Here is a 26,832-nt window from a genome sequence, read left to right on the forward strand (position 1 = left end):
GTGACACAGCCAGAGGAGCAGGCTTCGCCCAGGGTGGGGGTGGGAGGTGGCGTGTCATGCGATGGGCAGGGCAGGGGGTGGGCGCACTGTGCGGTGTGACGGGAGGGAGAGGACTTGATCCAGGGAGGCTGGGCAGCCAGGGTCAGTGGACTTCACCTTGGAGCAAGGATGTGGGTGACTGCAACTGCGTTTGCATTTGAAAGTGGTGCAAGCAGGAGATGGGGTGAGGGGGCTGAGAGAGCCGGGAGGTGGGGTCTTAGATGCTCAGAGGAGGGGTGACCGGCTGGACCACGTGTTGGCTGTGCAGAAGGACACAGTGAGCTGGGTTGGAGGGGCATGAATGTGATCAAAATCGGGGCTCAGGGCTGCCTGGACTGGAGGGAGGGGGTGCAAGGGGTCAGGTATACAGCACAGCCTCCAGGCTGAGAGGACAGAGATGTGACCTCAGGGGTGAGGACACAGCCTTTGGTGTCCCCACCATGGAATCCAGCCCCAGACTGGGAACGGTGAGCCAGCCAGCTTCCTTGGCTCCAGGAGGACTTCCTGGTGGAGGCAGGCCAGCGAGGGCAGAAGGAACTCATTAGGGTCACAGTGGCCCTGGGAAGCTCCTGCGGACAGCATCCTGTTCCATGGAACAGACCGTCCCCTCCCTCCCCCCGGGTCTCCGTGCCAGCAGCCCAGGCCCAAGAGCACAGTGGGTCCAGAGGCCAAGCCGTCAGGAGCGCGTGCGTGGGAAGATGTGCCTCCCGCCAGCGGCGGAACCAGGCGGGGTCTGGTGCCCAGTGACAGCCAGTACACTTGGGAGCCCAGAGCAAGTCAGATGACTGTCGGGGGAGGGGGAGGCAGGGCAGGGCTTGGGGACACAGCGAGGCTGGAGGTGGCCTCCAGGCGGGAAGAGCCCCAGCGGGGAAGGTAAAGCGCCACCAGCCTCTGCAGTGTGCGTCTCTGAGGTTAGGCAGCCCCGGCCACATCACACGGGTCGGGCATCCCAGGGCTGCTGGGGGCCTGTGGGAGAGGCTGGGTGGGCAGGTCAGCAACCCCCCCGGGGCCCGGGGTGGCCTGGCTTTGATTAGCAGCTGCGGTTGGAGTCATGGAAACAAAGGAACAAGTTGGGGGTCCTTTTCAGCCTTCCTGCCATGCACGCCTCAACTCGGGGAGACTGGGTCTCAGTACTGTCTGTGGGGGCGAGGGCTGAGGATCCAATGCCCTGTCCAGTTCTCCCTCAGCTCCTCCTGGTCCCTGTGTGGGGGGTGACAGCCCCAAGCTGCTGCCAGCCCACCCAGAAGCAGGGTTGGGGGCTTGGTTTCCCAAGCCTGCACCCCCCCTCCGGCCTCTGGCCCCCAGAGTTCTGGGACACTCACGCAGACACTCGTTGGCGGCCTCGGCTGTGCCCCGGGCCCACGGGCGGTCCTGGAAGAAGGGCAGGCAGCGCTCACAGTCCATGCCTGTGGTGTTGTGCTGGCATCGGCAGGCCAGCCGGCCCTCCCCGTCCGGGCCGCACTCGCTGGCGTGCCCGTTGCACTTGCACCTGGGAAAAGAGCACGGGGGCAGGGTGTCTGCAACCTGGGGGAGGCGCCAGCAGAGGAAGGGTTAGTTGCAGGGAGCCCCGGCCTGCAGGGGAGCCCCTGACTACTGCTCAGCCATGCGGCTTTGCACGCTAAGTCGCTTCAGTCATGCCTGACTCTTTGCGACCTGATGGACTGTAATCAGGCTCCTCTGTCCATGGGATTCTCCAGGCAAGAATACTGGAGTGGGTTGCCATTCCCTTCTCCAGGGGATCTTCCCAACCCAGGGATTGAACCCAGGTCTCCTGCACTGCAGGCAGATTCTTTACCATCTGAGACACCAGGGAAGCCCCAGAAACTGGGGACTTGTCCAAATCAGGACATTTCTGAGAGTAAGAGGCAGAATGCCTAACAAAAGATCCAGGGGACCTTCCCAACCCAGGGATCGAACCACATCTCTTATGTCTCCTTGGGAGGTGGGTTCTTTACCACTCGAGCTTTCTTCTACACCTACTATGGGCTCAGGGCAACAGGAACAGAACCGACCGCAGCGGGCTGTTCTGAGCTCCACACACGTATAAACCCATCACATCTCCACAAGCTCACCATGACCCTACACTCAGGACGCTACACCCAGGGGAAGAAGTCATCTCAGTCTCCTGGGTAGAGAGGGTGCGCCAGCTCTCAGGGCAGTGGGTGGAGGCGGGGGCAGCCAGGGAGGCCACCCCATGCCCGCTCCTTTGTGTCTAAAGGAATGAGAAGGAGACGGCCCCACACATAGGACAGACCCCAACTCATCTCAAGGCCTCGGTGACGCTGTGCCTTTAAGTGCAGTCCCGGGCCTGCCCCGCCCACCCTCCCCCAGGGTCAGACAGGTGGAATCAGGCAGGAACAAAGGTGCCAGGGAACAAAGGTGCCAGGATCACACAGCCTGCTCCGCTGACCTTGACCCTGTGGGACCGTCACCCCGACCCCAAGTGCCCACACTGAGCCGTTCAGATGATGGCCATGGCGCCCGGCTCCCAGCCTTCTCTGTCTCGGCCCCCAACTGAGGAGTCAGCTCACGTCGTCTGTCTGGAGTCTCACCACCACGGTGGAAGGGACTATAACTATCCGCATTTCACAGGAGAGGAAACTGAGGATCAGGTCATGACGTGACGGATGCTATGTGGCAGGGCTAGAATCTGAACCCCGTTCTCTCCTACTCCACGCTGAGACCAGACTCCTGGACACTCCTCTACGGCCACTGGTGTCTCCCTGTAAGCTGCGCTCCACGCTCCGTCCTAAGTGGGTGCTGAAGACTCTCCAACCACTGCCAGGGGGGCATTGGCTTCTCTCTGGGAGCTCAGGGTAGGCAGGTAGTGCCCAGCACTTCTGGCAGGTGAGGCGTGCACCAGGCAGTCTCGGAAGACAGCAGTCACCCACCTCAGGACAAGGGACCGCTCTCGGCCCCGATGGGATGCTGCAAACACTGCCTCCTCCATGAAGCCCTCCGACCTCAAGGGAAGGAGTGAAGTTCCTGTGGGCCACTGAGGGACACAGGCTGCCGGGCCACTGCCCCCAGCCAGCTGCTGGCCGGAGGGTAGTCCAGCTCTGGCAGCTGGGACCCAGATGTTCTCTGTCCCGAAGCCCCCTGACGGCAGGTGCTGCAGCTCACCGCCATCCACCATCCTCAGAGGGGCCCTGCCCCCGGGCAGTTTGACCTGAGTCAAGTGTGGGAGTCGGGGTGGGGGGAATTGGGGCAGAGGGGTCCTCACAGACACTCCCCCATTTCCCCTTCACTCCCGAGCCCCTGCCTCTGGGGGTGCAGACGCCCTGAGTCTGCCCTCCAGCCTCATCGGGTCTCCCTGACCTCCTGCGGGGCTCCCATCCGCAGGGTGGTCTCCTTGACCAATGGCACACCTTGCCCTGGTCTCCCATCCTTGTTACTCTGGGGCGTGGTTCAGGTCAGTTCAGTCGTGTCCGACTCTTTGCGACCCCATGGACCGCAGCACGCCAGGCCTCCCTGTCCATCACCAACTCCGGGAGTTTACTCAAAGTCATCTCCATTGAGTCAGTGATGCCATCCAACCATCTCATCCTCTGCTGTCCCCTTCTCCTCCTGCCTTCAATCTTTCCCAGCATCGGGGTCTTTTCAAATGAGTTAGTTCTTCCCATCAGGTGGCCAGAGAATTGGAGTTTCAGCATCAGTCCTTCCAATGAATATTCAGGACTGATTTCCTTTAGAATAGACTGGCTGGATCTCCTTGCAGTCCAAGGGACTCTCAAGAGTCTTCTCCAACACCACAGCTCATGGTTACCTGGTTCTAATCGGTTCGTGGTTAATGGGGTCTAATCTGGTGACTTCCTGGGGCCAGAACACATCTGTCCCTTTTCTCCATTCCAGGGAGCCCGATAAGCACTTACATTAAAGATGTCATATGTGCCTGGAGGGCCCAGTACCAGGTGCCTACATGTAAGGCATGCCTGGGATGTCGATGACCCTTGCTTCTTGGAGAGACGAGATGCTTAAACAGGCAAAGGACGACGCGCAGTGACTGAAGCCCAAGGAGTATGTGGGCCAGGAGCAGGCACCCCAACAGCACGGCCTGACGGCCCCCAAGAGAAGCAGGTGGAAGTACAGTGGCTCCCCCCGACAGCGACCCTTCCAGGTCACGGGCCGAGGGGCTTTGGAATTCCTCCTGTGCGGAGATGCCTCAAAGCCTTTTTCAGCAATGTGAATGTCCCCAGGAAACCCCACTGTACCCAAGCTTACAAGATTTGGGGAAGAATGGGGTTGATTGGCTCCATTGGTTATAAGCTTGTGAGAGCTGCTTAAAGAAGCGAAGCTGAAAGTCTGGGGTCCCGGACCTGCTTGAGGCCACTGTAAACCAGCCTTACTTGGAGCACATGTCCCATGGAACGTGGGCGGGCTAAAACTTAACAGGCTCTGTGTGTTATATGGGAGCGTGGGCACATGTGGCATGAATGAATGGGTGCACCTGTGGCCTGAATGAATGAGCGCACCTGTCTGATGCCCAAAAAAAGAAAGGAAGGGGGAGGGGCTGCCAGGCAGAAGGAACTGCAGGTGCAAAGGGCTGCGTGTCCCATGCTGGTGCAGAAACACGGCCGATGTGGGAAACGCAGCAGGGGTGGGGCGCTGGGAGGTGGGATACAGCCGGGTCATGAAGGTCCGGAATGCTGGGCCCAGGGGACCAGCTCCAGCTTCTCCCCAAACCCCCCATCACTCAGAGCACCAGAAATGGCTTCTTTACTGTCCATGGTGGCTCAGATGGTAAAGAACCCGCCTGCCAATGCAGGAGATCCAGGTTGGATCCCTGGATCGGGAAGATCCCCTGGAGAAAGGAATGGTTCCCCACTCCAGTATTCTTGCCTGGAGAAGTCCATGGACAGAGGAGCCTGGCAGGCTACGGTCCATGGGGTCACAAAGAGCTGGACATGACTGAGCGACTCACACTTTCCCTTTTCACTTTTTTCACCCTCCACAGTAGCCACCCTCGTCCCCACCGCTGCCCTGCCTCCCTCCTACCTGCCGCCCACTGAGAAGTCCGACACGGCATAGTAGTAGGACTGGAGCACCTTGGGGTCCTTGAAGATGTCATCCCCAAATGTGTTGAGCCGGTCCAGGGAGATGAGGAGCTCCGTGCTGGTGACCCACTCCTGGGGGACAAGAAGGAGGGCAAGGGGCACCATCAGCAGTGTTTGCTTCCCTGCTCTGCAGGAAGGTCCAGCCTGCAGCCCCGTGGTGGTGGGGTCTCCTGACACGCAGGGACAGGCCCAGCCCAGACAAATCCCGAGAACACCGCAGAAATAAAAAGCCTGTGCTTTGGGGTCATGTCAACCTGCGTGCCCAGCCCGTCCTGACTGCAACTTCAGGGAAGCAGCTCAGTGTCTCGGAACCTCCACGTCCACCCCATCTGTGAAGTAGGGCAAGGGATAATGTCAGTCCCAGGAAGGTGATGGAGGAGGAGGAGCCAGTGTCAGCGGCGGGGCATAGAGTCCGCGGCGAGATCGAGGTGCTGGGCGAAGGACTGGAGCAGCCCGTTTAAAACCATGCCAAGCGGGTTCCCTGACTCGGGCCAGTAGAACTGCACTGTCACTCTAGAGGTCAGCCAAGGGAGGGCGCATCCCAGGGCCCTGGGTTTACAGGCTTCTCATGGGCTAAGGTGCAGCCGCCCACAGACAAGGCCCTTGTCCCAGGTGACGTGTCTCACCAGAACACAGCCCCACGAGAACAAGGACCTGGCTGGGGTCCTCGCAGCATCCCCAGACCCGGGCTCTGCCTGGCCCGGAGCAGACAACGCGGTAAATACTTGCTGATGGCGGGAGGAGAGGCGTCCCCATGGAAGAGCTGGTGGGGACGTGGGGGAGGGCCCACGTGAAGGCTGACATTTTCATCGGCCTGCTGTCACAATCAGAGGTGGCTCCAACTGAATGTTAATCACCTTTTTAATTCAGCCCAGGAGCCCCTGGTTTAGCAATCAGGCCCATCAGGACAGGAAATGAACTCCTGGCAGAGTCTTGACTTCTCACCCCAGCATGACTCAGGCCAGCAGGCCTCCCGGGTCCCCCTCGGGCTCAGCAACTCTCCACCCCGTGACCTGGGGCCCAGGACCTCTGCCTGAGGATGCTTCAGCCAGGGAGGGGGTCCGGCACCAGAAAACTTCAGAGGGGACCTCAGCACTCGGAGGAGTTTGTCAGCTCCCCCGGGGGTATCACTCTCTGAATCACTTCCCAAATGTCAGTGTGCATTCAGGGATCGGGTTAAAAAGCAGCTTCTGATCAGAGGTGGGGCCTGAGACTCTGTATTTCCACATGTGCCCAGGTATTGCCGATGCTGTTCGCTGGTCCCTGAAGCAGCTGAGAAGCAAGGGACAAGGATCCCGGTGGGGACCCAGCAGAACACAACTGATATGCTAAGAGTCTTCTTGTTTGGAGGCAGTGCCCGTAGAGAACCTAAACCACTGCTGTCTAAGCTGGAAGATGCAACAACTGACACTTACTGTGTGGTTATGACTTAGGGCCTCACAATAACCCCAGGGGAGGATTTATTTTCAGCCACATTTTACAGATGAGTAGGCTGAAGCACCTGATGCAGAGTGGACTCATGGGAAAAGACCCCGATGCTGGAAAGACTGAGGCAGGAGGAGAAGGGGCGGCAGAGGATGAGATGGTTGGATGGCATCCCCGACTCAATGGGCATGAGTTTGAGCAAACTCTGGGAGAGAGTGAGATAGTGAAGGACAGGGAAGCCTGGCGTGCTGCAGTCCATGGGGTTACAAAGAGTCTTAGCGACTTAGCGACTGAACAACGTGACCCAAAAGACTGAGGCTCAGAGAAGGTAAGTGCTGCGTTTCCAAGTTGCAGGGCTGGTGCACGAGGAGCTGGGATTCATGTCTGACCCCAGGGTCCCAGCTGTGGCCACGAGGTAGCCTGCCTTCCTGCATCTAACCGCAACGCCCTCATCACACCGGGGACCCCAGAGGGCAATGACCCTCCTCCGGGTTCCTGCATCTGCTCTGCAGCCTGTGACCTGCTCATCAGGGTGTGAGGACAAAGGCCACGGGAACAGCACCAGACTCTCCCTGAGACACAGGAAGGGAGCTGGGAGAGGGAAAGGAATTTATTGCCTTAGCCCAAACTGCACAGGTCACTCCCTGAAGGTCACTTCTGGGCAAACTGGTGACCCAGTGTACACACGCAATGGGCTTCTGCACCTTCTGCAGTGGCCCAGTTAAAACTGCAAGTGGGCTCTCGCGTTGACTTTGGACAGACCCGGGGGCCAGAATGCAATGCTAAGTAGCAGGAGGTGGGAGCTTCAGCTCCAGGCAGCAGTGGTTCTGCCCCAGGCAGCACCCTGCAGAGAGTTGGCGTTCTACCCCAGGCCTGTGGCCCCCCTCCATGGGGGACAGAGGGATCCGAGACGCAGCAGTCACAGGAACACATCCTTCGCTGTTGTTTGGTCGCTCAGTTGTGTCTGACTCTTTGCGACCCCTGGCCTGCAGCACACCAGGGTTTCCTGTCCTTCACTATCTCCAGGAGTTTGCCCTAACTCGTGTCCATTGAGTCGGTGATGCCATCCAACCATCTCCTCCCCTATCACCCGCTTCTTCTCTTGCCTTCAATCTTTCCCAGTTTCAGGGTCTTCCCCAATGAGTTGGCTCTTTGCATCAGGTGGCCAAAGTATTGGAGCTTCAGCTTCAGCATCAGTCCTTCCAATGAATATTCAGGACTGATTTCCTTTAGGATTGACTGGTTTGATCTCCTTGCAGTCCAAGGGACTTTCAAGAATCTTCTCCAACACCAACCACAGTTGATTACATCCTTGGGTACCCCCACCCCAAATGCTCCCTGTCCTTAGGGGAAGCGCCACCCTGGGGGAGCCCCAAGGGAAGAGAAGGGGAGGGTGGCCTTGTCTTTCTTTGTCCTTCTCTGACCTTGGTTTCTGCCTCGGGAGCTGCAAGGGGCTCATTTTTATAAAGGCTGTTTCTCCGTCAGGGATAACATCCAGGACATATGGGGCAACAAGACAGGGGACCCCATTGCCAAGATGGCACAGATGCAGGTGGACTGATTGTCCGACAGCGGTGCCAATGCCGGTGGGGTCAGAAACCTGAATGAACTTAGACAGGCGAGGTAGGGGGACCTGGTGCATGCCCACGGCCACAGCGCTCTGCCATGGAGGTGAGATCAATGAGCTTCTACGATCTCATCTTCAAAGGGTGAATAAGCATCTCTTAAAGGCCACTCACTCTGCTGGCAACCTTCTTGTTGACTGTTCAAGGTGGCAGCAGCCAGCCCCATGGGGCTAGTAATTAAAATTCATTAAAATAAAATAAAGTTGAAAATCCAGTCTCTCAGCCGTGCTAGTCCCGTTTCACGAGTTCTTACGGACACACGTGGTTCGTGGCAACCCCCACCGCACCGTGCCGCTTGGGATCCTTTTCTTCTGTCATTGCAGGAAGCCCTGTTGGATAGCTCCGTCTGACAGCACGGAAACCGTGACTCCATGAATCCAAACTCAGGTGCGTTTCACGTTTTCCCTTCGCTCTCTTCACAGCCCTTGGAGACACGCGGAGCAGGCAAGGCCATCCATCCCAGAGCGGGGAGCTCTGGCAGGGGCTCCAGCTAGGAGTCAGGACCCTCAGGGCCCTTCCACCCCACTGCGTGTGCCCCTGCGAAGTCCCTTCCCCCGCTCCGAGCCTCCGTTTCCCCAGGGGGAAGGGGTGAGCTGAGTTGGTGGCTGTCACAGGGCACCCTCTTCCATCTCTTTCATTATCAGCCATTCACAAAAGATGCAGGCACAACAAAAGCTTCTGTTGTTTAGAATCTGAAAACCAGGGGATCTCGAAGGGCCCCCCTGTGTCCTCCTGCCCTTCCATACTCCCCCCTGGTGCCCCGGACCTGAGTGACCGGGCCGGCCCCTCCCCCCTCCCCCCATCCCACCCCTCTCTAACCTGCAGCACAGGGCTGTCTTCAAAGTTGTAGGCACTGGGCCGGCCCTCCAGGGTGGAGAAGGCCACGTTGCCCCCGCTCAGTGGGGAGATGTCGCTGAACTCGGAGGTGCAGAAGGCTACACGCTCGTCCTCGCCCGGCCGCAGGTACAGGCCCTCGGGCGTGCCGTAGGTCTTCTGGCACGAGGCGCTGTAGTATTGGTAGGGCTCCCAGGGGCCCCCCGCCCGGCTGCGCTTGTAGATGGCAAAGCTCTCGGGTCGACTCGTGTGGAACTTCAGCCGCACGTAGGTGATCTCGTAAGCTTTCCCTGTGGCGGGGAGACGTGGACCCATTTTACAGAAGGAAAGGGGGAGTCAGAATCCTGGTCCAGGGAGAACAGTACGGCTGGGCTGCATAAACCATCTTGGATGGATCGTTAGAGGCTGTCTGGGGCACTGTGTGGGGCATGCCATGATCAATTAGTGATGCCTGTCAGGGACCCTGGAGAGGACAATGCTGGCATGATTCCCAGGCATTTGCCATCCCTTAATTAGGCCAATTTGCACCCCTGCACAGAAATTGGCAGTGTAACACCCCTGACTCAGCCATGTCTTTCTGCTTCAAACAGCTCCAACAATGGGATATTGCCACATCCTGAAGTCTGCTCTGCCATTAGAAAGTTATTTCTTTTACTACACCCCAACAAAGTCAGACCTCCCACCTGTGCCTTTTTACCTCCTTCCCTCCCAGTGATTTCAGACCCCTGGAGTCTGGAGACATGCCTGTTTCAAGCCCCCCCAATCCTAATTCAGTTCCTCCTGGACCCCACTCTTCCCCCTGCTTCCATCTAACCTCTCTTCAATCCAAATTTCTCAAGAGAAGTCTCCATCTCTTGGACCCATGGCCTTATCTCCTAATTTAACAGTCATGTGTGTGGGCTAAGTCGCTTCAGTCGTGCCTGACTCTTTGTGATGCTCTGGACAGTAGCCTGCCAGTCTCCTCTGTCTATGGGATTCTCCAGGCAAGACTACTGGAGTGGGTAGTCATTCCCTTCTCCAGGGGATCTTCCCGACCCAGGGATTGAACCTGCATCCCAGGTGGCGCTAGTGGTAAAGAACCCACCTGCCAATGCGGGAGACTTCAGAGACGTGGATTCAATCCCTGGGTTGGGAAGATCTCCTGAAGGAGGACATGGCAACCCACTCCAGGATTCTTGCCTGGAGAACCCCATGGACAGGGGAGCCTGGTGGGCTGCAGTCCGTAGGGTCGCACAGAGCCAGACACGGCTGAGCAGCAGAGCGGTTGTCAAAGCCCTCTTCCTGCACCCACCTTCTTCCCACTGGCCTTTCTGCCCAGTCCCGGGTACCCCAGGAGGCCCGCCCTGCTGCTGCTGCCTCCATCACTGTCCACAGTCTTCCTTACCCACCGAGGATAAGTCACTTCAGTCTTCTTTTTAAAACATCTTGGCCCAATGTGAGAGCTAAACCTATAAAACTCTTAGAAGAAAATAAAAGAGTAAATCTTCATGACCTGGGTTAGGTAAAGCCTTCCTAGATGGGACACCAAAGGCATAGCAACAAAAGAAAAAACAGAAGAACTGAACTTCATCAAAAACTCCTGTTTTTGATATCACTGAAAAAAATGAAAGCCAACCCACAGAATAGGAGAAAATATGTGCAAAGCATGTATCTGTTAAGGGACTTATCTAGAATGTATAAAGAATTCTTATAGCTCAGAAATAAAAAGATAACCGGGGACTTCCCTGGGGGTTCAGTGATTAGGACTTGGTGCTTTCACTGCAGGGGACACGGGTTCTATCCCTGGTCAGGGAACCAAGATCCTGCAAGCCATGCGGCTCCACCAAATAAAAAAAAGACAGATACAACTGAAAAATGGAAATACACTTACGCAGACATTTCTTTATAGAAGATATATAAATGGCCAATGCGCACAGGAGAAGATGTTCAACCTGACTACCCAGACCAAAACTACAACAAGATACCACTTCACTCCCCTAAGATGGATATAATAAAAAGACAAAAAGGAGTGTTAGCAAGGATGTGGAGAAACTGGAAGCCTCATACACAGCTGGTAAAAGTGTACAATGGTGCAGCTGCTTTGGAAAAGAGTCTGGGGGGTTTCTTAAAAGGTTAAAATAAAGTTACCACATGGCCCAGCAATCTCACTCCCAGGCGTGTGCCCAAGCAAAATGAAAACATACGTCCTCACACAAACCCGCACACAAATGTCCACAACAGGATTACTCATAAAATTCAAAGACTGGCAACAACTCAGACGTTCATCGACAGATAACCGAATAAACAAAATGTGGTATATCACACAAAGGAATGTCATTTGGCAAGAGAAAGGTGTAAAGAACTAACACGGGCTATAATGGAGATGAACCTTGAAAACAATATGATAAATAAAAGAAGTTGGGCTTCCCTGGTGGCTCAGTGGTAAAGAATCCACCTGACAGTGCAGAAGACACAGGTTCGATCCCTGGTCCAGGAAGATGCCACATGCCACGAAGCCCGTGTACACAGCTGGAAGCCCACTGCAGCCTGCGCTCTGCAAGAACAGAAGCCACGGCAGTGAGAAGCCCGAACACCGCAACTAGACAGCAGCCCCCTCTCTGCACCGAGAGAAAAAGCCCAAGCAGCAAAAAAGACCCGGCGCAGGCAAAAAATGAAAAGAAGTTAATTCCACGGACTACATAAAGTATGATTTCACCTATATTAAGTGTCCCAAAATAGGCATGGTCAGAAAAACAGAAAGTAGCTTAGTCGTTTTCAGGGTTTAGAGGGTGGGGAGAATACTTGGGGGGAGATGATTGCTAGTGGGTACAGGGTTTCTTTGGAGGGGATGACAATGTTCAAAAATGGATTGTGGTGATGAGTATACAACTCTATGAATAATACTAAAAAGCACTGAATCGTATGCTTGAATTGGGTGCATTGTATGGTAAATTATGTCTCCATAAATTTGTCTTACATATTTTAAAAAATTGGTCCTCACATCTGTTAGGATGGCTGTTATTTTACTCTATTTTAAAAATTTATTTGGTTGCCCCAGCTCTTAGTTGCAGTACCTGAGATCTTTAGTTGCAGCATGCGGGATATAGTTCCCTGACCGTGGATTGAACCCTGGCCCCTTGTATTGGGAGCATGGAGTCCCAGTCAGTGGACCACCAGAGAAGGGCCTAGGATGGTTATTCTTTTTTTTTTTTTTAAAACAGATAACAATACCAAGCGTTGGCGAGGAAGTGGAAAAGTTGGAAGCCTTGTGCACTGTTAGTAGGAGTGTAAAATGATGCACTTGCTATGAAAAACAGCTTGGCGGTTCCTCAAGAAATTAAAAATAAAATTACCATATGATCCAGCAATTCCACGACTGAGTTTATACCCCAGAGAATTATGTAGGGTCTTGAGGAAATATTTGGACACACATCTTCATAGTAGCATTATTCACAACAGCCAAGAGGTAGAAGCAACACAGGTGTGCATGGATGGATGATGAAGAAACAAAGCGTGGTTCATCCCACATATTATTCAGACTTAAAAAGCCGGGAAATTCTAACACATGCTACAAGCTGGATGAGCACCAAGAACATTATGTGAAGCAAATTAAGCCAGTCATCAAAGGACAAATACTAGGTGATTCCACTTATATGAGGGCCCTAGAGTAGTTGAATTCAGTATATGTGCTGCTGAAGGGAGCACTAGAATAGTTGAATTTATAGAGACAGAAAGTAGAACGGTGAGAGAAGGGACAAGAGTGTTGTATGGGGACAGTTTCAGTTCAGTTCAGTCGCTCAGTCGTGTCTGACTCTTTGAGACCCCATGGATCACAGCACGCCAGGCCTCCCTGTCCATCACCAACTCCCAGAGTCTACCCAAACCCATGTCCACTGAGTCGGTGATGCCATCCAACCATCTCATCCTGTCGTCCCCTTCTCCTCCTGCCCTCAATCTTTCCCAGCACCAGGGGCTTTTCAAATGAGCCAGCTCTTCGCATCAGGTGGCCAAAGTATTGGAGTTTCAGTTTCAACATCAGTCCTTCCAATGAACACCGAGGACTAATCAATCTCCTTGCATTCCAAGGGACTCTCAAGAGTCTTCTTCAACACCACAGTTCAGAAGCATCAATTCTTCGGTGTTCAGCTTCCTTTATAGTCCAACTCTCACATCCATACATGACTACTGGAAAAACCATAGCCTTGACTAGACGGATCTTTGTTGACAAAATAATGTCTCTGCTTTTTAATATGCTGTCTAGGTTGGTCATAACTTTCCTTTCAAGGAGTAAGTGTCTTTTAATTTCATGGCTGCAATCACCATCTGCAGTGATTTTGGAGCCCCCCAAAATAAAGTCAGCCACTGTTTCCACTGTTTCCCCATCTATTTGCCATGAAGTGATGGGACTGGATGCCATGATCTTAGTTTTCTGCATGTTGAGCTTTAAGTCAACTTTTTCACTCTCCTCTTTCACTTTCATCAAGAGGCTCTTTAGTTCTTCTCCACTTTCTGTCATAAGGGTGGTTTCATCTGCATATCTGAGGTTATTGATACTTCTCCCAGCAGTCTTGATTCCAGCTTCTGCTTCCTCCAGCTCAGCATTTCTCATGATGTACTCTACATATAAGTTAAATAAGCAGGGTGACAATATACAGCCTTGAAGTACTCCTTTTCCTACTTGGAACCAGTCTATTGTTCCATGTCTAGTTCTAACTATTGCTTCCTGACCTGCATACAGGTTTCTCAAGAGGCAGGTCAGGTGGTCTGGTATTCCCATTTCTTTCAGAATTTTCCACAGTTTATTGTGATCCATACAGTCAAAGGCTTTGGCATAGTCAGTAAAACAGAGATAGATGTTTTTCTGGAACTCTCTTGCTTTTTCGATGATCCAGCAGATGTTGGCAATTTGATCTCTGGCTCCTCTGCCTTTTCTAAAACCAACTTGAACATCTGGAAGTTCACAGTTCACATATTGCTGGAGCTTAGTTTGGAGAATTTTGACACATGGACATCACCAGATGGTCAACACCAAAATCAGATTGATTATATTCTTTGCAGTCAAAGATGGAGGAGCTCTATACAGTCAGCAAAAACAAGACCGGGAGCTGACTGTGGCTCAGATCATGAACTCCTTATTGCCAAATTGAGACTTAAATTGAAGAAAGTGGGGAAAACCACTAGACCATTCAGGTATGACCTAAATCAAATCCATTATGATTATACAGTGTAGGTGAGAAATAGATTTAAGGGACTAGATCTGATAGACAGAGTGCCTGATGAATTATGCATGGAGGTTTGTGACATTGTACAGGAGACAGGAATCAAGACCATCCCCAAGAAAAAGAAATGCAAAAAAGTAAAATGGTTGTCTGAGGTGGCCTTACAAATAGCTGTGAAAAGAAGAGATGTGAAAAGCAAAAGAAGAAAGGAAAGATAAACCCACTTGAATGCAGAGTTCCAAAGAATAGCAAGGAGAGATAAGAAAGCCTTCCTCAGCCATCAATGCAAAAAAATAGAGGAAAACAATAGAATGGGGAAGACTAGAGATCACTTCAAGAAAATTAGAGATACCAAGAGAACATTTCATGCAAAGATGGGCACAAAAAAGGGCAGAAATGGTATGGACCTAACAGAAGCAGAAGATATTAAGAAGAGGTGGCAGGAATACACAGAAGAACTGTACAAAAAAGATCTTCAAGACTCAGATAATCATGATGGTGTGATCACTCACCTAGAGCCAGACATCCTGGAATGTGAAGTCAAGTGGGCCTTAGGAAGCATCACTACGAACAAAGCTAGTGGAGGTGATGGAATTCCAGTCGAGCTGTTTCAAATCCTGAAAGATGATGTTTTGAAAGTGCTGCACTCATTATGTCAGCAAATTTGGAAAACTCAGCAGTGGCCACAGGACTGGAAGACGTCAGTTTTCATTCCAATCCCAAAGTTTCAGTTTAGGAAGATGAAAAAATTCGGTGGGCGGAGGGTGGTCATGGTTATACAACGATGTGAAAGTACTTAATACCAGTGAGCTCTGCACTTAAAAAGGTTACGATAATAAATTTTATGTTATGTGCATTTTACCACAATCAAAGAAAAATTGGGGCCAAAGTATATATATTGGTCCCTCAGGAATACAGCGTGGTGACACAGATGAAGAGCCATAAAAATGTTCTCGGCCTATGGTTAAAAAAAAGAAAAAGAAAATCCCACTTCTGGGAAGTCAAACAAGGCACTGAACCTAAATTGAGGAGTTAGTTAATCAAGGATCTGCTTTTATAACAGGGAAAAAACTGGAACCATCAGGGTTCAATAAATTGTAGGGCATAAACTCACAGGCTGGTTGAAACCACCGGAACAGTTGACAATGAGTTTATATTACGTGGGAAAGTCAAAATGCTGAATGAAAAAAGGAGACAAACGATCCTACATTCAGAATCATCAGATGATATTTAAAAATCCCCAAAGAAGAGGCAGAAAAGAAAGACATCAAACGCGTAAGCATGACTGTCCTCAGGGCAGAGGGCTCGGGGACTCTTCTTCCCTCTTCTTCCCTCTTCAATTGTTCTGCATTTTCCCAGTTTTTTTTTTTTTTTTTCTCATGAAGCTTGTTCTAATTTAAAAACTGGAGAAAACACAAATTTTTAAAAAAAAATTTTAAAAAGCAACCGCCTTGCCATGTTCTGTTTTAAGATGTTTTTCAAAGTTACAGCACAGCTTGGCACTGTCACTCCAAGTCCCTTAAAAGAAAGCATGTGTCCCACACAGAGCCAGTGTCTGGGGTGGCGGCTCCTGTTCTGAGCAGGTGTCAGGCCTTGGAACCAGGTGGGGACCTGACCCAGACGTGCGTTCACCAAAGGATGTTCGTGGAGGTTGCCCTGGGCCCACCGACCCAGACTCCTCTGTAAACATCCAGCCAGACACCTCACAGGAGGGGAGCTTGGAGCCACTTAAAAGGTAGCTGGCAGCTAAGAGCATGATTGGAAAAAGGCAGCCACCGAGATTTCATGCAAACGAGGAACTTCACATGCGAGGAAACATCGCGGCTTTTCCCTTTCCTTGCCAAGCCAGGAGGTGAGAGAAGATCCAGGAACATCACAGAGGCACGGCAGGGACTTTTTGGTACAAGAATTAATTAGAAGGACGAAGAAAGCAGCGTAATCCCTGCTTTGTGATGAAAAGGTTTCTGCCAAAGGCAGCCCAAAGGCTGGGAAAGGAACTGAGGCCTTCTAAGCAGCGACAAGAATGAAAACTGCAGCTCTGACCCAGACCCTTGCAAGCTGTGGGGCCGACAGGGCTTCAGGGTGATTGAGACAGGTGTGCTCCCGTCAAGAAAGCTGGGAACACACTGGTGTCATCCCCAACCATTAGCTGGGGAGCGACACTGCTCAGGACCACATGGCTCCCACCTCCCAGCCACCCAACATGCTGTTCCCTCTGCCTAGAATGCTGTTCCCTCTGCTCCTCACCTGGCTGGCTACCATGCATCCCTGCTCATCCCACTGGCTTAGCAGACTGATCACATGCCCCAGCCTCAGTCCTGCATGGAACCACTTTCTCCCGACTTTCCTGATGACTATTCATCCATGGAGCTATAGGATTGGGTGTCTCACTAGTGCTCCCCAGCTTCCCCGAGTCTCTTCACCCTGTTCTGTAAAGACCTGCATGTCCCTCCCACTAGACTGTGACCTCCTGGGGACGGGGCAGTGAATCCTCAGAGCTGAGCGTGGTGCTTGGCACACAGCATGTGTGTGTGCTCAGTCACTCAGCTGTATCCTACTCTTTGTGACCCCATGGATTGCAGTCTGCCAGGCTCCTCTGTCCATGTAATTTTCCAGGCAAGAATACTGGAGTTGGGTTGCCATTTCTTCCTCCAGGGGATTTTCCTGGCACAGAGTATGTGCTCAGATGCTCAGTCGTGTCCGACTCTTTGTGACCCCATGGTCTATAGCCCGTGCCAGGCTCCTCTGTCTATGGGGTTCTCCTGGCAAGAATACTGGAGTGAGTAGGCATTTCCTCCTCCAAGGGATCTTCCCGTTCCAGGGATCAAACCTGTGTCTCTTACATCTTCCACACTGGCAGGAGGATTCTTCACCACTAGCGCCACCTAGGAAGCCCAGCACACAGTAGGTGCTCCATAAATGATTGCCAGATGAAGCATGATTTTTATTAACACCTTCTAGGAAGGTATAATCCAGCAAGCAAGTGGAGACAGGCAAGCCTGACAACATGGTTGAGGCTGTCACAGAGTTTCTGTTCTTCATGACCTCTGAATAAGTCTGTTTAAAAACAGCCCGCATTTACTGAGCACCTACTATGTGCCAGGCACCTTGCATTATTTTTTAAGACTTTAATTTGTATTTATGTATTTTTGGCCACAAGGCATGTGGGCTCTTAGTTCCCCAACCGGGGACTGAACACATGCCCCTTGCATCAGAAGGTCGGAGTCTTAACCACTGGACCAGCAGGGAAGTCCCGCCAGGCACCTTGTTAAGCGCACTACGTACACTGTACCTCAGAGACCCCCGAACACTTCCATCGCTGTGTGCATCTCGCTAACGAGGAACCCGAGGCTGGGGCAGAAGACAGGGACTCGCCCAAGGTCATGTGGAAAACAGCTGCGTCTCTACTCGACTGCAAGCTTGTCGGCCCCAAAGTCGCCGAACCAGACACCCCTCCACTCAGGGCTCAGAGAGAAGGGGATCCCCAGGAAGGGGGTGCCGGTGCCCCCTGAGAACCGCTGAAGTCACCCAAGCCAGCACCAGAGGCACCCGGCGCTGTCCTCTCCAGCCAGCTGGGACATAAAGCCCGACAGGACTGACACCAGGGCGGTGGGAGAAGCAGGCCGGCCCACATCCGGCACTGACCGTGCGCAGGGCCCTCCGACGGAGAGGCTTATTTTGGGAAAATGGAAACAAAACAAAGCCTTTTAATTGGAGCCATCTGGGGAGCAGTGGCCTGGGGACGGGGCTGGAGGGGGGCGGGGTGGGGAGCTGAGCTGGAAAGGCGGGGGTGAGGCTGCCCTGCCCACCAAGGGCATGAGAACCAGGTGGGGAGAGCCGCTCCCAGCCTGCAGGGGCACACCAGGGCTCCTCGGGCCCGGCCGTCCACCGTTCTCTTCCCTCCCACCCCATGACAGCCCTGCTCTGTGTGACCCCATCGGCTGTAGCCTGCCAGGCTCGTCTGTCCATGGACTTCTCCAGCAAGAATTCTGGAGTGGGTTGCATTCCCTTCGCCAGGGGATCTTCCCGACCCAGGGATCGAACCCAGGCCTCCTGCACTGCAGGCGATTCTTTACTGTCTGAGCCTCCAGGCTTTGCTGTTCAGGTGCTCAGTCGTGTCTGACTCTGCCACCCCATGGACTGCAGCACGCCAGGCCCGCCCGTCCTTCATCATCTCCCAGAGCTTGCTCAAACTCACATCCATTGAGTTAGTGATGCTGTCCAACCATCTCATCCCCTGTTGTCCCCTTCTCCTCCTGCCTTCGACTTTCCCAGCATCAGGGGCTTTGCTAATGAGTCAGGCTAGCTCTTGGCAATTTGGGGCTCAATGAACCCCCATGAAGAGCTGGGTGTCTGTCACAGTGACAGACACCATGAGAGCCTGGCTGGATCAGGCCTGGGCCCATGACAGTTCCCTCATCTTTGGGCCAAGAGTCTAAACCCCAAATATGGATCAATATTGTCAAGTTTATTGTCTAACCTGGGGAGAGAGTGAACAGGTTTTGTCTGATTATTGCCTATAGCTTTGTGTTAAGAAGGATTCTGAGGTCTGGTCTGAACAGAGATGTGACTGAAATGTTATTATTGTTGTTCAGTCGCTAATTTATGTCCAACACTTTGCGGCCGTATAGACTGCAATATGCCAGGCTCCTCTGTCCTCCAGTTTGCTCAAACTCCACTGAGCAAATGTCCACTGAGTTGGTGATGCTATTTAATCATCTCATCCTCTGTCGCCCCCTTCTCCTTTCACCTTCAATCTTTCCCAGCATCAGGGTCTTTTCCAATGAGTCGGCTCTTTGCATCAGGTGGCCAAAGTATTGGAGCTTCAGCATCAGTCCTTCCAATGAATATTCAGGGTTGATTTCCTTTAGGATTGATGGTTTGATCTCCTTGCGGTCCAAGAGACACACAAGAGTCTTCTCCAGCACCACAGTTCGAAAGCATCAGTTCTTCAGCAGTCAGTCTTCTTTATGGTCCTACTCTCATATCCGTAGATGACAACTGGGAAAACCATAGCTTTGACTGTATGGACCTGTGCTGGCAAAGTGGTGTCTCTGCTTTTTAATATGCTGTCTAGGTTTGTCATAGTTGTTCTTCCAATACATGTCTGCAAAGAGACATGGCAGGATATTGAAGGCCATTGCAATAAGTCAGGAAACACATGAGGGGTTGAGTGGGCATGCTGGGGAGGAAGGCAAAGACAAGGAAACTTCCAGAGAGTGGTCTAGTGATCTGGTGAATGCTGAAGTCAGAGGATGAGGAGGGAAGAACTGCAGCTGATTCCTGAGTTCCTTGCTTTGGTCGGTGAGAGACCAGGGGAAAGAAGGATGCTTCTACTTTTGAATTTTAAATACACATAAAACTTATCATCTTAATCATTTTTAAGCACATGGATGACTAGTATTAAGTACATTTACACTGTTGTGCAACCATTTCCACCCTCCATCTTCAGAACTTTTTCATCTTCTGAACTTTTCCATCTTCTGAAACTTCATACCCATTAAACAGTAACTCCTCCTTCTTTCCTCTCCCAGCCCCTGGCAGCCACCACTTTACTTCCTGTCTCTGTGAATGTGACTCCTTTAGGGACCCGTGTGAGTGGAATCATGGAGTGTCCTTCTTGTCGGGCTTATTTCACTGCGCATAATATCTTTGAGGTTCATCCATGTAGCAACAGGTGTCAGAATCTCCTTCCTTCTTAAGGCTGAAAACAATCCCCTTGTGTGACTATTGACACATTTCACTTGTTCATCCATCAGTAACGTGAGTTACTTCCACACTTCAGTTATTGTGGATAATGCAGCCACGGGCAAGATTTACACAGTGCCTTTATCTTTGGACACCTCTGTGACATTCAAGGGCTGACTTTCGGGCAAATGCTTGAATGACCGGTCAAGGGCTCAGGTGGGAGCCTGGGCTGTAGGTGCCAGGTGGAGCCCCAAATGTCGACCATGACCTCAATAGGCAAAGCCAGGGGGCATGAGACAGGGAGAGGGCACAGCTGGTGGCAGGGCTGGTGGGGAGACGAGAGAGAGCTGGGGAAAGGAGGCGGGCGAAGGGGCTGGAGCACCGGGGTGGGCAGGAGAGGCACAGGGCCAGGAGGACGGGCAGGGCCACAGCTTAGGAGTCAGGATCTACCTGGAAGACTGGGAGGGGGGGTCATTCATTCACGCATTCATCCACTCGTTCCTTGTTCCCGGGGAGGAAACAGTGTGGCTGTCATGAGCTGGGGTCCACATTGCAGCTCTGCTGGCACACGCGTGACTAAATGCTCGCTGCTATTCCATTCACCCAGCCAACCAACAGCACCCTGCCCTGGGTGCTGGGGACAGCTGTGAAACAGGCATTGTCCCTGCAGCTTGCAGCCAGTGATGGACACGAATGAACCAAAAGCTCACCCTCACGATGTAGACTGTGACAGGGGAAGGGCAGGGCTGCAAGGACACGGAGGCAGGCCCTCTGCCCAATCGCGGAAGCTGGAGGCTTCATGGAGGAGGTGACCTCAAAGCCTAGCAGGGGAGAGAGCAGCTTGTCCACTGCTGCATCCCCAGGGCCTGGAACAGGGACCGGCGCGCAGTAGGCACTCGGTTGTTTTATGAATGAGTTACGGGTGATCCGAGAGGAGGCGGGAACAGGAAGTTATCCCTGGCCGATGAAACAGCAAAGGCAAAGACTGAGAGGAGAGAGGCAGTCTCTGGCCATCATCAGCGCTGCTGACAGGAAGGTGACGCGGCCAGAGAGGGGGCGAGAGGGGCGATCTGGAGGCTGCCTGCACCCTCCTGGGTTTGGGGACTTCCCGCTCCTCAATGTCTGGGTCCATCCTGAGCCCAGAGTCGGGCAAGGTGGCCAGAGCCAGCTGGGCCCAGGGCCGTGGGGGGCTGCTTCTGTGGTGGAAGCTAGTCGGGGTCACTGCCTTGACCCCCTGACCTGCCTGGGGCCCCAGCATTCCAGCCAGAGCCCTCAGGGAGAAGGAAGGGGGACTTGGTCCCCCCCGGCACTGGCCTCGGCCAATGCAAACACGGCCGCCCACTCGACAGGAAGACACAGTGGAGCCAGGGCTCGGGAGACGGGAGACGCAGCCGGCGTCGGGCTCCCCAGGGGCCGGCAGGTCCTTTCGACGTCAGCTCCCACTGGGCCAGGCCCCGCTGTCCTCTCGTTCCCTCCGCTCTGGCCGGCCAGACCACCAGGTCCAAGAACACACAGAGCGGCCTCCTAGCCCCTCTGTGGGGTCCCCTTGACCTGGAAGGTCCTTCACTCTCGGGTCAGCTCCCGCCACCCTTCAGATCTCCACGAGGTCTGCTGACCCCTGCGGGGGGTGTGTCCCCAGAGCGTAAATCATCCACAACGTGACCCCGGCCTAGCTTGTCTTCTAGCTCCATGACGCCAGGGCAGACGCTGACCGAATGCTGGATGCCAGAGAACTGGTCCACACGCGGCAGCCCCCAGCGGGGAGCCCATCCCCCACGGCCCTGCAGCCTTCCCCACGCTCGGGGGCTCAGGGCTCACCTGCTCAGGAACTTAGGGGTCCTTCCAGGAGGTTCTCAGGAATTCAAGAAAGTGGACAAGCAGAAGGAAGACCCCATGACCCGAGCCTAGCCGAAAGCTGAGGCTCCGCCAGGCCTAACGTGGACGCTTCTCATCTGCAAGGGCAAGAGTCCCAAGGTCTCTGGTGGGACCCTGGGCGCTGATTTCATGCTCAGAGCCTCAGCTTCCCTGTCTATACAGGATCGGATGGTGCTGGGATGGGGGTGCTGGCTTTGTGGGGTTCCCAGCATGTGGGATGGGCCCCCCGATGAACGTCCAACTCCCCCCTCGCACCTCTCCCCACCTCCGGCTCCAGCCTGTCCACTCCCCAGGGCCTCTGTGGAGGACGAGGAGCCGCCAGCCCCCGCCGCTGCCTTTCATCCCAGACAGGAAGGCTCAGCTGGGCGACTGGACTTGGGGATTCGGAGCAGATGTCTGCGAGCTCGCAGGGGGCTGGGAAAGCGGCGACCTCCTTCCAGTGCTGACGGCCGCCTGCTCCTCCCCTGCCCCTCATCCCCTCCCTCCGGAAGACCCGGGCCCCCCACCCCTGAGCTACCACCCACGAGGTCAAGGAGAGAGGGGGCGAGGTCGGCTGAGGTGGCCCGAGGGCTGGGAGAGACTCCCCCAACCACGTCCTCTGAGATCGGGCCCCCACTGGGAGCTCCTGAAGACCCCAGACCTTTTCTCCCTGTTCCTGTGCCTCAGGGTGGAGAGAACCAAAGTGGAATGGAACCAAGGACAGGCCACATCCGGGGCTGCTGTGGGTCCCCAGCCCCCCTCCTGCATAGACGGAACCCAGGGTCGGGACATGTTTTGGGAGCCAGCTGGGCGAATGTTTCTCAAGCCCTTCAGAGGAAGCCTCCCTCAAGGGGAGCCGCAGCCTGAGCCGCTCTGAGCAGAGGCCCCTGGTCACACACAAGGACGGCCCCAGCTCCTGTAAGCACTGGGCCGACCCGAGCCAGGGGGCCGGGACAACCACCCCAGGAAGTGCGGCTCTCACCCCATTTGACAGGGCACGGAAGCGGGTGGCGTTTGCCCAGCGAGTGGCTGTGCTGGGCCCGAGGGCAAAGCCTGCTCTGAGTCCTCGAGGCAGCAAGAGAGCCCTGAGCTGGGCCCAGAGCACAGGACGGAGGAGGTGACGCTATCACGCACTCATTCATTCGCTGTGCAAACCCTCCTGCATGCCTGGTGCTGCACAACACAACACAATGGGAAGAACAATGGTGTGTGTGTCTGTGTGTGTACATGCGCGCGTGTGTATGTGTGCTATGTGCGGTGTGTGGTGTATGTGTGTGTGCATGTGTGTATGTGTGCTAAGTGTGTATGTGTGGGTGTGTATGTGCATGTGTGTATGTGGTATGTGTGGTGTGCACGCGCATGTGTGCAGTGTGTGGCTGCGCGCGCACATGTATGGCGTGTCTATGTGCATGTGTGTGCAGTGTGTGTGACCGTGTGTGCACACGTGTATGGCGTGTCTGTGTGCACATGTGTGCAGTGCGGGACCGTGTGTGCACGTGTGTATGACGTGTCTATGTGCGCGTGTGTGCAGTGTGTGACCGTGTGTGCACGTGTGTATGGTGTGTCTATGTGCATGTGTGTGCAGTGTGTGTGACCGTGTGTGCACACGTGTATGGCGTGTCTATGTGCATGTGTGCACGCGCATGTGTGCAGTGTGTGTGACCGTGTGTGCACACGTGTATGGCATGTCTATGTGCGCATGTGTGCAGTGCGGAACCGTGTGTGCACACGTGTAAGGCGTGTCTGTGTGCACATGTGTGCAGTGCGGGACCGTGTGTGCACGTGTGTATGGCGTGTCTATGTGCGCATGTGTGCAGTGCGGAACCGTGTGTGCACACGTGTAAGGCGTGTCTGTGTGCACATGTGTGCAGTGCGGGACCGTGTGTGCACGTGTGTATGGCGTGTCTGTGTGTGTGTGTGTGTACCCGCACAGGGCCCGGCACACAGCGAGAATAGACCGGAAGTGCCCCAGACGAAACTCACCATGCTCCCCGCCCCCTCCCGCCTCATCTGTGCCTGGCCACAGCCCCTTGCTTGCCCGGGGCTCCACCCACACAAGCCACACATCAGCCAATCCCACACCCTCTGTCACGGAACAGAGTGTCTGCCACAGCCTCCACCCAGTCCCAGATTCCTTCTCCTGTGGCCTTGGGGTCCTGCCAGCCCAGTCCAGCCAGTTCCCGCAGCGCCTCTCCCCGCACTGGCTTCCTGTCGCCCTCCTGAATAGAGACCCTGCCCCATCCCAGCCGTCCCGTTCCATCGACAAGCCCACCCGGCAGGCCTGGCAGGTCAATGGGAGGTGTCAAGGCCCCTCAAGACCCCAGAGCAACTGAGCTCCTTGGGGTGGCAGTCAGCACCTGCCTGCTCTTCTGAGAAGGCTCAGGGTTCCCCCACCCACCGCTTCAGTCCCATCTCCCAGCCCTCCCCAAGGCACTGTCACCCGGAGCTGGGAAGAACAGACTCCACGGGTGGGTGGAGCTCACGTCAAGGAGTTCATGCTCTTCTCTTGGATGAACACAGATGCCAGTAACATTGAGCAGCCGTGTGTCTTTGGGCCAGAGACTTAACCTCTCTGAACCTCAATTTTCTCATCTGAAAAATAGGGATACATTCCCATAACTCTTTATCCAGGCTCTGAATGTAGTGTAGAATTCAGAACTTTCCAGAGTTTGGAGAGATGATGCAGTCCTTTCACCATGGACTGTGTTAACACCCCCAGCTGGGTCTGGGGCCAACAGCCATATTCAAGTAACATCTCAGTAACCAAATGTATGACTACTTGTATGACTATTCACTCTAGGATCAACAAGGTCTATAAATAGTCTTAGGGCAGGTTTAGCAGCCAAAATGAGTGTATAAAAATACCCTGAGTTCTCAAAGCTTTGGGAGATTTTGAACTCACAGATAAGGGAGTAGGACGGTTTGAAACACTCCCTTCCTGAAAGGGCTATGGAGGGGGTGGGGGGCCAGGAGGGCAGGTTTAATTTCCATTCCCTGCAATGGGGGCAGTGCCAGGAGTGAAGGGCTGGGTCCAGACTCCGGATTCCGATTGCCAGGGACGTAAGGGGCTTCCCAGACACTGTAGTGGTAAAGACTCCGCCTGCTAAGCAAGAGACCCAAGAGACATGGGTTCGACCCCTGGGTCGGGAAGGTGCCCTGAAGTAGGAAATGGCAACCCCACTCCAGTATTCTTTTTTTTTTTCTTTTATTTTTTCTTTTTTTTCCACTCCAGTATTCTTGCCTGGAAAACCCCATGGACAGAGGAGCCAGGCGGGCTGCAGTCCCTGGGGTCGCAGAGTTGGCCACTACTGACCACACACACAAGGGCCCCTGCACCCTGGCCTGGGGTTGGGTGGAGGGAGGCTTGGACACAGCAGAGAGGCCAGGCCATCCGGTCCAGTTAACCGGCAGCCTGGTGAAACTTGGCTCCTGCCTTGAGGATAACCTTCCCTGTGATGAACAGGCTGGCTCCATCCCCGAGGACACCCCCAGGGATGGCACACAACCTCAGGGGTTCGCTGAACCCCGGAAGTCACTCAGATAAGCCAGGACGAGGAGCCCTGGCCCCAGATAGCCAACCAGCTCACCCCAGGTGGGTCACCCTCCTCCTCGCCCAGAACAACTCTGGGTCTAGGATAGACAATCTTGGCGCGGCTCTGGCACCCGAATCCACTGCTCTGTAAACGGCTCCCAGGACGCTTCCCACCTCTCCTGGACCCAAGGGACACCCATCAGCGTAGCCTTCCAGATAGAGGGGACACAGGTCCCACTCCTGCTGTGGTTGTTGTTCAGGCGCCTAGAAGCGTCGAACTCTTCCAGACCCCACGGACCGCAGCAGGCCAGGACTCGCTGTCCCATTCCTGAGCAACGCCGCCCGCCCCCCAAATCTGGACCCTGTAGCTAACCCAGGGGGCCTGCAGGCCGCGACGGTGGGAGAGGAGCCAGGGTGCGGTGGTGCCGCCCCCACCCCCGCCCGGAGCGCGCTTACCCAGGTCGAGGGTGATGTTGACCGAGGTGGGGTACTGCACCCCGAAGGCCATGGACGGGCTCTGCCACCAGGTGCTATCGTCCGGGCTGTGGAAGTCCGTGAGGTAGGAGGCGTTGTGGTGGCGTGCGGGGTCGGCGGCGTCGCAGCGCTGGCACGGCGCCCCCGCGCCCTGGGCGCCCACATGCGGGCAGAAGTCCTCGGGCGGGCGGCCGCACGTGTGCGAGGCCTCGGCGAGCCGGCCGAACGCCGCGTTCTCGAACACCGGCAGGCAGCGCTGCGGGCGCCCCGCGCCGTCGTAACAGGCGCCCATGCCCGCGCCGGCCGCGCGCGGCGCCAGGAGCGCCAGGCTCAGCAGGAGCGCCGCCGCCGTGCCCATGGTCGGGGAGCACCCCCGACGACCCTGCGCTCCGCCGTGCGCGCCCGGCTCTGCGCGCCCGCCTCGTCTCCGGCTCCTCCGGTGGGCGCGGACCGCGCCTCCCCTCGGCGGGCGGGCCCCACGGCGGGAGGGAGGGACGGGGCGGGCAGCACCCACACCTCCCGACCGCTCCGTCTCTGGGCGCTCACCCCCACCTGGTGGACGTGCCCGGGAGTGCCCGGCTGGGGACGCAGCCCCCCGGCTGTCTTGCCCTGGTTCTGCCCGGGGAACCTTGGTTATCTGAGCCTTCGTGTCCTCATCTGTAAAATGGGATGGGTGATGATACAGGTTCATTACCGCGGTTGTGAGGTTTCAATGGCTGCTGACATGGAAAACTCTTCCCAGTGCCTTTTAAGTCCTGAGATAAAAGGGGACATGCGGGTTTTTAAAAATCTGGTCTTTCCCATTGCACGTTTCCTCCCAGCAGTGAAGTCACCCCAGGCAGGATCCTACAATGGTTCCTTACGTTTGCACGGTTCCATTAACTGAAAATTGCTTTTGCTGCTGGCTTTTCTCTGCTCTCAAACCAAAGATTCTAACCCGATATTTGTGACCAAGGATCTTTGGTCTCATCACAAACATTACTTGAGAGAGAAGCCTTCCCTTCCCCCACCCCCAGGAGATACCCCCTTATATTCTCCATTCATTAAAATTAGTAAACCAAGGGAGAGAGCCACATGCTCATATAAAAAGATGCTAGAGAAAACACTTG

General features: G+C 54.6%; 1 protein-coding gene across 2 annotated transcripts in view; it reads right to left on the minus strand.

The window, feature by feature from the left end:
- LAMC3 (laminin subunit gamma 3) overlaps nucleotides 1-26,150 on the minus strand; it is a 67,316-nt gene extending 41,166 nt beyond the window's left edge. For both annotated transcript variants that reach the window (XM_065928236.1, XM_065928235.1), the window contains exons 1-4: nucleotides 25,706-26,150; nucleotides 8,963-9,267; nucleotides 5,035-5,165; nucleotides 1,362-1,528 (exon numbers count right to left, since the gene is read on the minus strand). In XM_065928236.1, coding sequence (XP_065784308.1) covers nucleotides 1,362-1,528; nucleotides 5,035-5,165; nucleotides 8,963-9,267; nucleotides 25,706-26,081 — 979 coding nt within the window. In that variant the 5' untranslated portion in view covers nucleotides 26,082-26,150. The remainder of the gene's footprint in view (nucleotides 1-1,361; nucleotides 1,529-5,034; nucleotides 5,166-8,962; nucleotides 9,268-25,705) is intronic.
- Between the last annotated feature and the right edge of the window lie 682 nt (nucleotides 26,151-26,832).

This window comes from Muntiacus reevesi, chromosome 3 (genome assembly GCF_963930625.1).
Source record: "Muntiacus reevesi chromosome 3, mMunRee1.1, whole genome shotgun sequence".
NCBI classification, from domain to species: Eukaryota; Metazoa; Chordata; class Mammalia; order Artiodactyla; family Cervidae; genus Muntiacus; species Muntiacus reevesi.